Below are 11,717 nucleotides of genomic sequence, written 5' to 3' on the forward strand. Positions count from 1 at the left end.
GGTGTGGAGTGTGTGAAGTGTGTCTAATTTGCACACTTTATATTTTAGAGAGTCATCCCTTTATTGATGGGCTTTTTTTACTGCATCATGGGTGATTTGTAGATTGTACCCCCCAAATATTACTCTCTTTTTTAAAGGTGCCCTAGATTCAAAAATTGAATTTACCTTGGCATAGTTAAATAACAAGAGTTCAGTACATGGAAAAGACATACAGTGAGTCTCAAACACCATTGTTTCCTCCTTCTTATATAAATCTCATTTGTTTAAAAGACCTCCGAAGAACAGGCGAATCTCAACATAACACCGACTGTTACGTAACAGTCGGGGTGTACGCCCCCAATATTTGCATAATGCCAGCCCATGTTCAAGGGATTACACAAGCCAGTATTAACGTCTGGAGCTGCACACAGCCGAATCATCAGACTAGGTAAGCAAGAACAACAGCGAAAAATGGCAGATGGAGCAATAATAACTGACATAATCCATGATAGCATGATATTTTTACTGATATTTGTAAATTGTCTTTCTAAATGTTTCGTTAGCATGTTGCTAATGTACTGTTAAATGAGGTTAAAGTTACCATCGTTTCTTACTGTATTCACGGAGACAAGAGCCGTCGCTATTTTCATTTTTTAAACACTTGGAGTCTGTATAATGCATAAACACAACTTCATTCTTTATAAATCTCTCCAACAGTGTAGCATTAGCCGTTAGCCACGGAGCACAGCCTCAAATTCATTCAGAATAAAATGTTAACATCCAAATAAATACTTTACTCACATAATTCGAAGCATGCATACAGCATGCATGACGAACATCTTGTAAAGATCCATTTGAGGGTTATATTAGCTGTGTGAACTTTGTAAATGCGCTGTAATATAGTCGAGAGCTCGTGTGGCAGGGAGCACGCGATTTAAGGGGGCGGCGCCGAGTGTAAATCAGTGCATTGTTAATGATGCCCCAAAATAGGCAGTTAAAAAAATGTATTTAAAAAAATCTATGGGGTATTTTGAGCTGAAACTTCACAGACACATTCAGGAGACACCTTAGACTTATATTACATCTTGTGAAAAAACATTCTTGGGCACCTTTAATATTTTTTGCATTTCCTATTCATTTCCTATGGCGGTCATTTCAACAACACAAGTGTGACTATTTTTTTATATGAACAATTTAGCTTTTTCAAATCAAGTCCACAATTTGACAACACCAGAGGGTTAAAACTGCTTTAAAAAAACCCCAAAAAACATGTCCTTTATTGTCCTTCAAAACTCTTTGCACAAACATGGAGAAGAGTTTGGAAAGAAGCCACAGAGTGGCCAAAGGACTTGAAGGAGCTACAGAGTCCCATAGCTGAGAATAAAGTTAAAGAGCCCCTGCCTTTCGTGACCTGTATGGGAAGATGGCACAGAAGAGGCCCGTTCTCTAAAAGAACCAGAAGAAAGTGTGGAATTACCCCGCCGTTGTGACGTAGAAAAGGATTTTTTTACCAGGTAAGGTTTTTTTCACAAAAAACAATATATATTTTCAACAAATTTGAAAATTTAATACCCTTCAAAAAGAAACTTTAAAAAATGGTAGCATTGGTAGCAAAAGGAACTGGCCATTTCATTAAAGCAGTGCAAAAAAAAAAAAGAAAGAAAAGCAAACACTTACTTTGTGCACAACTTTGGCAAAACTCTTACAATCCATCACAGCATGCAATATCCTCCACTGAGATTTAGACTGCTCCATTTTGATTTGTGTAAAACTATTTATTCATTTTGCAAGGAGTATTTGAAAAAACTTTCCCCACTGTATTTCTTCCTCCATCTTACAACAAGATTTAACAGATAAAGTATGAACAACTCATCAAAATAAAAAGTAATACAAGAAAAATGTAAGAATCCTTTGTCTGCTTTTTGTAGATGTAAAGTTATAAATATCTCACATATCCACCTTATTTTTCAAAGCAGAAGTAAACTGTTTTCTGTAAATGTACGAGACTTCTGATCAGATCATTAGTCGCTATAGAGAAATAAGGAGAAGAATATCAGTATATGGAAATCAGTTTGCCCTACAAACCAGTCTGTTTATAATTAAGACAATACATTAAGACATTATGTTAAGAATATAGCTTTCAGTATCAAGCAGCATAACAAGCTGTTTTGAATAACTTGACGCCAAATGACACCGGAAGACACATTAAATGTACAAATTCCAGCACACGCTTACATTAAAAATTATGTATAGGTCGATAATGTACATCAACAACACTCACAAGATTTTCACTCAATATGGCTTAAGGAACAAATTGGTGGTTTCTCATCAAAACTGCTGTTAATTTGCACTGATGATAATTATATCATGATGGAACACATGCATGCTCTTCTACTCTTGCTCTCTGTTTTGTCCATTTCTCTACCTCTCTATTCTCAGAGGAGTTTGTTCTGTGATTGGTACTAATAAAAATGGGATTTTCTATTTTCAACCTAAACAACACTGCAAAGGGATGCAAAGATGATTACAAAAGGTTTTCTCCATACAAAGAAAACAATTAAATAGACCAAACTCTTGAAAATGCTTGTTTTAATGTGGTTTTCTGTGTATGTTTGGGGATGAGCATAACATAAAAAATAAATAAATATACAGACAGTACAAATTCTTCTGGGGCCAAATGTTTAAGCAATTTATTAGGGACAGTCGGGCAGTGAATAAATGAATCCGGACAAAGAAATCTCAACCAGATTACGTGCTCTTGATCCTATGTGAAATGAGAGAGCGAGAGAAAGGAAAAAAAGAGGCATTTGGGGCTGTGGGGAAGCTTCCAGAGATCATTTTTCTCAAATAAGCATCTGTATCCAGTCCCTTTCATCCTTCTCAGCTGAGAGCCTTGTTTTCAGAGCTGTTCTGCCTTCTTTTGCTCTCTCTCCCTTTCTTCATCCCTCACACCCTTTCACACTGCACTTTTCTTATGTTTGTTTTGTTTTCTTGGTCATTTTCTTTCTTGTAACAAATGAATGACCCAGAATATCTGGACTTGTGCTGGGGGAAAAAAATAAGCAAGGAGAAAATATAAGATTTTCTCTCATACACCCCCTCAAAAGTAACACTGAGTTAATATTAGCATTACGATCTAAGAAACAGACAATGTCTTCAACAAAAACGTTAAATTAAAGGTAATTTAATCTAGAATTTTAAAAAAAAGTCCATATTGACTGCTTCTGTCACAATGGAGATTCATTTAACTTTAATGTAACCCTTCTTACAATGATAGGCCAAAAGTGATTAAATGAACATAAAAAAAATTTATTGAAAAATGTAAATGTTACCTAAACTGCACCTTATACAGTACATTTCCATGATTGTTTTATCATAATTCTAAACATTGATTTTAATTTTATCTAAAGCTTTTATTCACATTGCAATCTGCTTACCCATTAGAACTATACAGTCAAACCAAAATTTATTCAGACACCTTGAACATTTCATACATTAATACAGTTTATTCACTATAGTTTAAAAAAATGGTAATAAAATATGACAAGATCTCAGAGTTAAACTGTGTCAGAAAAAAATCATCCTATTTATGTCAGATAACACTTCAGCAAAACATGGTCAGGTCAAAGTGTCTGAATAATCTTTGGTTCCAAATTTTTATCAATTTTACTGTATAAAGAATTTTTGGGTATAATATGTCACAGTTTACTTTATTTTGCTGTCCTCACTTACATAAAGGAACTAGTGTCCTGCACCCACTAGTAAAAAATATATCAAAAATATCAAAAATGTCTGAATCATTTTGGTTTGACTGTGCATACTCAGTTTCAGATTTTAACTACATCATATTCTTCATTTAATTCTCATTACTTAATTTTCAATCATTTAGCTATTGTTTTCCAACTACTAAATCACAAATCAAATAAAACGCTGTATTGATTTAATTCAAATTAGATTTAAACTCACAAAGAGTGAGAGTTTTGCCTGTTCATCCATAACCTCAATGCAAGGCAAAATATCCATAAACCATCACAGAAAAACAGGGGGGGGGGGGTGTCATTTCCAATACCAGGTACCCAGAAGCAACAAAAAATCCTCTACACTTCAACTGAAAACACCTAGAGTTATAAAGAAAATTCTCCCTAAATGCCTCCATCAAAAAGAAAATGCCCACTAAACACCCCATCTCTAGAGGTAAAGGCCGACTGATTACCTACCAGCACAGACCAGATAAAGGGAATGTCAGCCAAACCTGCTGTTCTCCTTCAGTGAGAGAACACACAGATATAACTTTGGATCTGGCCCATGAGGAGAGATGTGAGTAATTGTTTAAATGGGTTACGGGACAGACACAGAAAAAAGGAGAAGTGAGAGGAAGAAGAAAAAAGACAGCTCGAAAGTGCTCAGAACCATGTCAAAGGATTTTAGAAATATAAAACACTAAAATCTGGGGAATTTAAAAGAGAAACAAGATATTAAAAATCAGTATGTTTAAAAACAAAGCACAAGTTGTGTGATAGAGATAATGTGAGCACTGCAACAAGCTTTAACTGAGCACAAAGGGACAAACAGACATTTTTGCTAGCTTTTTCATATAATTTTCCTCACCCTCAGGCCCAGCGTCCTCCCTCTCAATGCTGTGTCCTCCCCTGGTCATTGGCTAAGATGAGTAGCTAAACTAAATGGGGCAGACAGCCAGCTCTCTGCTGCCAGGCACAGGTCATATATGAAACTGCACCCATATCATCAGCCCTCTAACCCCCACCCCGGTACCCTGCTGGGGCTTTTAGAGCAGCCATCAGCCCTGATTCTTTACTAACCCCCAGTACCTGAGGTGGTGAACAAGGCAACTGCAGGTGTTTAAACCTCAATCTTGGGTTATAGAGGAAGTGTATGTGAATGCGTACCGAGACACAGAAGAGTTCATCTAGCAGCTGGGGACAGAGGAACACTGTGGAGCTGGAGTGAAGATAAAGGTCAAAGGTTAACTTTTACTTTAGTGTTGGTGTGACTGAAGCAAATGGAGAATACATTTGGAAATGGGAGAGAAAATATGTATGTTTGATAACCACATCTTTTTACCCTTTGCCTTTTGTTTCTGCTCTCTCTGTTTTCCCCTTCAAATCATTTTCTATATCCCTTCAAATCCTTCCCCCATATGACCCCGGGGTCATTCATAAGGGCAAGGTCGTCCGTCTGGGGCTGAATTTGAACTCTGACCCCATCGTCTCATTGGGTTCTAAACACACGCGCGCATTCATAAACGGCGCGCGTGCCCCTCTGTGTATTATTGTGGTCATCTTGATGCTTTCAACAGCCGCAACAAAATAGAGCTGCAAACAGACCGGCCACACATTCAAACCTGGAGCAAAAGCCACAATTGCAAAGGTTACAGCAACCGCCACAATTTATTAGTTGCTGATATTGAGGTTTCGCCGGGTGGCTTTTACAGCTGCGAATGTGGAAAGGCCAATCATATCTGATTTATGCCATCTAAATAACATAAATAAATTTTAAAATGAAACACTTTCCCAGAAACTACACAAAAACGCCTAAATTTCTATAATATAATCATGTACCACACCAACAACTATTTTCTGACAAATTAACATGAACTTATTCTGCCTTCTGTAAATTAATATCTGAAGAACTAATATAAGAAAATAAAAAACATATAAATGCTGAGATCACATCCTGAATGCTAAATAATATATAGTAGAATAAGTTAAAAATGTTATCTATATTAAAGTAAAAATGTTGACATTTATCTAATTTACAGCAGTATTAGTACATGCTTTAGGTAACATCATATTTCTGAAATAAACTGCCGGCAGTTTTGTTCTTTTGTGAGAGGGAAATTGAATGGGGCCATAATGCTCCATCTCTGTCCGTTTTAATTGCACCGGTGGTCGTTTGGCCTTTGACCCTCGAGGTCGTGAGTTATGCTGACAGCTGCTTATGAAAAACCCCAAGATTGATACTAGACATTGAATATCTGCGGGGCAATTTAAAAGAAGAAGAAGAAGAAGAAGAAAAGTAGTATAACGATAATAATACGAATAGGCTATAGCCTATACTAATGTGTGCATTCTAAATGAGTGATATAAACAAGGCGACGCTCGCCTTCTCGACGACGAATAAACGCTCTTCTGACAGACCGACCGATATTGAGGATCTGTTTGACCAGTGATTTTCTAAAATAACGAGAGAGAGAAATAGGCTACAATGCCCGAAATACAGTCTTCCTCTCACGAAGGAATATGTCCCGGTAATTGTAATAGAAGAACATAAACCGGGTAAACAATCAAAAACAAAACAAAATAAAAAAATCTAACATATACTTTTGCTCTTATGTTTATATGTAATGTATAAACAGGACGCGAGAGTAATCCAGCGATTACGCTTTAATCGATGGGTTGATTGCGTGTAATATTGGATGGCAAAATACAATAATCTGATTGAGTGGGAAAATACTGTAGATATTTTGTTAAGCATTGTGTTTTTTTCTGTTAGTAAATGTAAAAGCTTTCATTATAAAATGAGTTTACAGTTTTTGTGTGTGTTAGTCTCTATGCCATGTCTATAATATCACTAATTTGCATAAAAACAGATGACTTGAAAAGTGTTGATATTAACGGCGCAAACTTTCATGAGGGGTTTATTCTCATCTCCACCAAAAACTGTATTAGATGAAATGAGAGCGTGTTTTCGTTTTAACAAGTTTCTTTATTTCAAATTATAGCCTGCTACATATTATTTCTAGTGCATCTTTGGGAAAGTCTGATATTTCCAGAAGACGCGCTCAAGGGAAATTATATTATTTATGTGATGTATTCAGAGGACAAATCATTTATTCGATTAGCTTGGGTATAAATGCTAAAGTTAGAATATTTTATTGAGTGTAACTGATGCTTAGCAATTTGCATATCATTTATAGGCTACTTGAGTTTATTTTAGTTATTTAAAAAAAATTATCTGGTGTATTGAGTAAAAAAAAGTTTGTGATTAGCCTGCAATATGACCAAACGCGCGACAATATTCTGTCAACAATCTAGCCAATAATCATCGTCATTGATGCAAGCATGGTAATGCGAATACAACATTTACATACTGAAATACTGGCTATTTAAACAATTTTTTATCTTTAAGCTACAATAATTTTAAAAACACTCGATCTATAATTATGGGAAGCCACGTGAACGCTTCGTCTTAGATAAGAAGAAATGTGTTATGATTCGACCATTATTCAGCTAAGATATTTCCATGCATACAGTGCATTTTTGACTTACCCAATCATTTTCATGATTTGCATTATTTTAATTTACCGTCATAAAAATCTAAAACTAGAGAATGCGTGGCAATTGTTAATTGTTTTTATAGCCTAGATGTAGGCTAAACGTATAATACCGTCATGATCAAAATTAGGCTGTTTTGAACAACGTGAATAGTGTTGTCAGTTTATATTTCTGTCTACAATATCATGCAGTGCTGTTTTGTGTAGTTTAGTAGCCTATAAATAGATCTGCGTCTTCAAATCTTCCTTATAAGTTTAAAATCATAAAAATATTAATAGAATATTCCAAAACTTTTTAAACTAACGGTTTGCACGATTTCTGCATCGTGTTAAAACTCCCAAAGGAGCAAATGGCATCAATAATGAGTCCTGAAGATTTAATGAGTTAGTATCTACAGATATAGGCACCCGTGTAGAGTTTGCTGTGTATGTGTCTTATTAATCTGAAGCCAATAAAGAACACGTGCCTGTGTATCAACCATGAAGCGTGAGAGTAGGCTACATACAGAGAGTCAGCAAATATGCGATAGACCATATTCACCATCTATAAACTTATAAGAGAACGTCTCCACCTTTCTGTCCATCGCCACAAACCCATTAAAAAAAAAGAAAAAGAAAAAAAGATAGAAATGTTCACTGTGAATAAATAGTCCACATCGAAACACGTTTGTTTTTCTTCAGACTTTGTTTACGGAGGCAAGGAAGTCTGCTGTACCTCCGCGCGCTTCTCACCATGCAGTCACCAGCACGCGCGGACTCTATCTTAAAAGGTCTGTTGAATGAAATATCCTCATTACAGAACTGTAAATTTGTTGTAAATCTGTCATAAACCACTGAGTAAATGACCATACGGTCGCGCGCCTTGAAGACGAGAAGAACCCAGAAATGTGTGAACAGGCTTGTCCATTCAGTCCCCTTTTCTGTTGCACTGGCGCTGGCCGCCCTTTTAAAGCCAAAATCTCCACCTCTTAATTGATTTTCTCATAATTAACTCAGTCTGCTCATCGATTTTCCCCTCAGCGGAGATTCGGCCTGTGTGGCGGCGGACACCAACGGCCAAATTGAGGCCGCGTGATGGTATTATTACAACGTCGTTATCAAGGATACGCCGCAAAACAAATATCGACCATATTGATTACAAAGCTTCCCAAAGGTGTAAACATATGTCCAACTTTCCCCAAAGTCAAGAGACGAAACAGAAGCTCGCGCGCACAATTAGGCCTACGGAAATAAAGGAATGCTGATACACACAGTAGGATTTAAACCATGACAAAAACAAAACCCTTTTTAAGAGTTTTTAAACATTTAACCACGACTGAGGCCAAAATGAGGCCTACAATTACATTATTTGGCTACACCCAAACCGTGTGTTATTCTAGCTATGAAAACAATTATAAACAGTTGTCCTTTTACAAACACGTTTACGTAACCCACGTAATTATCACGACTAGCGTCGTATTTGGTCAACACAGGATTTTACAACAAAAACAGCAGTAATGGCCAAAGCTTCATGACAGAAGGCTGTTCATTTATCACAATTCGACAAATCAAAACATCGCCAGTGTCCAGGACTGTAAAACACAAGCGCATGCATATTTCACAGCGCGAGCTCAGCTTTTCAAATCAAATATTCCCGCGATGCCCCTGCGCCAATTACAGCATGCAGAACAGCGCGTGCACGCTCCGTGATTCGCAGAAACATGCAGAGAAACACAAGCACAGACACTGAGAGGGAGAGAGGGCTGTCCTGAATTCATTTCTATCTAATCAATAAAAAGAAACCCCCGGTTCGAGCAAGAAATCATTAAAGGCAATAACTCTTTCCGCCTCTCTCTTGCTCGAGCTTGGACGGATTAAAAATAAGATACGACAACGTTAGCGTGAGTCGTTTTAATGGAATATAACAGAAAGAAGAAAGAAAAAATATAGTAGGGTAGAAATAAAATACGAGAAAACGGTAGAAAAATGGCGTCAGAGTATGTAAAAGTTATACATAAGCAGCAGAATAATTTTTATGAAGCTGTCAGTTTGTTTACACAACATTACCAGCGTTTCCATCGATGAACGCGGCAGTCTCCGTCCCACGCGCGAGCTGCTCGGGCACGAAAAACAGCCGGACACAGCAAAACGGGAGAGAGGGCAGATATTTGGGGTGGGTGGGGGTAACAGAAAAGGAATCGGGTGAGGTGCCTGAATTTGAAATTAGGGGCGAAAGGTGATGGGGTCGGGTGGAGGGTGTGCTCGTGCGCAAATCCTTCATGTGTCTCGCTGCCCCCTATCTCTAGCGGTTTCCATGACAACGCGTTGACCGTGAAGCTGAAAACAAACAAAACTTGAAATTGTGTGAGCGAGAATGAGAGGCAAAAAGTGTACATTTGAATCATTATTTCACCTTTGTTCGTCCAATTCCTTCGGTAGGCCTGTATGTTGAGTATGTTTTGCGTAGTCTTGACTAGGATTGAGCAAAAATATAGCTGCCATCTACAGGTGAAATTAATAATTGCACAACAAAACCCGCTGAAGGCTCGAAGTAGGCCTCTCTCCAAAACACTGCGCTCTAAGCTAATTAGTAGGGGTGTGACGAGACCAGTATCTCACGAGACGAGACGAGACTCGAGATTGAGTTCACGAGACGAGACAAGATGGCGAAATACATGACTAGAAAAAATATTCTGCAGGTGTATTTGAAATGTTTTAACTAATCATTTTGTAATGAATGTCATTTCAGTTCTACTTTCTGAGACTGAATTATCATATGCAGTAAAAGACAACAATACTCAAGTAATGTAAAAGGTTTTGCCACTAACTCAACTGACTGACTTCCCTCCTGTATGATTTCAGTCTCTTCAGATCTTACTGTACATGAATTATGAGCTTCTACAGCTTTTGACCTCCTAACTGAACTCCTCTCCACAATCTGATCACAGAAATAAAAACAGTATAAATAAAAATGGTAACACTTTACAATAAGGTCTCATTTATTAACATTAATGTATTAACCAACATCAACTAACAACAAGCAATATATTTGCTACAGTATTTATTAATCTTTGTTAGTTGATAAAAATAGTCATTCATTGTTAGTTCATGATAGTTCACAGTGCATTAACTAATGTTAACAAATGAAACCTTATTGTTTGTACTAGTAAATAATAAGAAGAGAAAACTGTTATTCATTTTTATGGTAACACTTTACAATAAGTGCAACCATAATCGCACTCTCTCAATATTCAAAGATCAAATAAGACCAAATGTTTCTTTGATACAGAGCTGAGAGATGGTTACAACTACACTGCCCAGCCTAAAATAGCTTTCATATTGAGAGATATCTGCATTCATCAGGGAGCCGCTTTCAAAATGCGGGGTATTGAAATCACGTTTGAATGCGCGCGCGCGTTTACTTTCACTTTTAAACGGTCGCGCGTACTCTGTAAATATGGAGCGGCGGCGACCGTTATCCAACTGAATTAAATGTTTTTTTTTTATTTAAATACAAAGCAAAACAACAGTGGAGACATAATGTAAACGTAGCGGTGGCATATTCTTTCCTAATCATCCTTACACTCTGTCATGGCAACATCACGAGACTACTTTTCGCCTCGACGAGAAATCTCGTCACAGTTTAGTCTCGCGAGATCTCGTGCCACGAGATCTCGTCACACCCCTACTAATTAGTATAATAGATCTAGTTTAATTTACACCCTATTATCTATTAATTAATTGCTAAATTTACACAATTTTAGCAGTGTTTAATAAATTATGCTCATTTAAAAAAAACGTAAATGTCAATATAGACAGCTCATTTGTTCAGCACCATGGACAGAACCCTAGCGGAACAACCCGGACACTCCTAAATATTATTTTTTCCCCTCTGTTTTGATCTTAAACAGGTTTTGATCATGATTTAATGGATAAGGTGACAGTAATAATACAAGTTCTATCTCAAAAGAAAGCATCTTGACCTGTACAGATGAGTGTAGGCTACACTACCTTCATGGCCTAAAACCTATTTGAAACACAGCTGGGATCCAATGGGCATCCAATCCAATCTGAGTCAGCAATTGTTTAAACACAGGGAATATGTATTTAGTCCAGAAAGCAGCTCCTATTAAGAAAGGTAAATGCAAACATCTAAACAAAAAAAGGTGAGTAAAAAAAAAAAGAAAAAAAAGAAAGTATGCTCTCCAGTTAGTTTCCCATGATCCTTAAATCCACAAGGGGGTGCAAAAGTATAGAAAACACACTATTAAACAATAACTAAACATTATTGCACATATAGCATTGTAACAATTTAAGCAAACGTTTTTATATGTAATATAGGCCTATGTATATTACCAATACCATTATATACTACATAATTATACAGCTATACCGTTTGTACACATGTATATGTAAACATTTATAATGTATATTTTGTGTCCAATATATAAATAATATATTCTAT

General features: G+C 36.7%; 1 protein-coding gene across 4 annotated transcripts in view; it reads right to left on the bottom strand.

Annotated features, from left to right (window-relative positions):
- Positions 1-9,805, bottom strand: part of pou2f2a (POU class 2 homeobox 2a) — a 63,573-nt gene extending 53,768 nt beyond the window's left edge. For 2 of the 4 annotated variants that reach the window (XM_048151961.1, XM_048151966.1), the window contains exons 1-2: positions 9,666-9,804; positions 9,320-9,589 (exon numbers count right to left, since the gene is read on the bottom strand). In XM_048151961.1, coding sequence (XP_048007918.1) covers positions 9,320-9,533 — 214 coding nt within the window. In that variant the 5' untranslated portion in view covers positions 9,534-9,589; positions 9,666-9,804. Of the gene's footprint in view, positions 1-9,319; positions 9,590-9,665 lie in introns of all 4 variants that reach the window. The other 2 variants (XM_048151964.1, XM_048151965.1) reach the window with 2 other exon arrangements.
- Positions 9,806-11,717: the final 1,912 nt, after the last annotated feature.

This window comes from Megalobrama amblycephala, linkage group LG13 (genome assembly GCF_018812025.1).
Source record: "Megalobrama amblycephala isolate DHTTF-2021 linkage group LG13, ASM1881202v1, whole genome shotgun sequence".
Classification (NCBI taxonomy): domain Eukaryota; kingdom Metazoa; phylum Chordata; class Actinopteri; order Cypriniformes; family Xenocyprididae; genus Megalobrama; species Megalobrama amblycephala.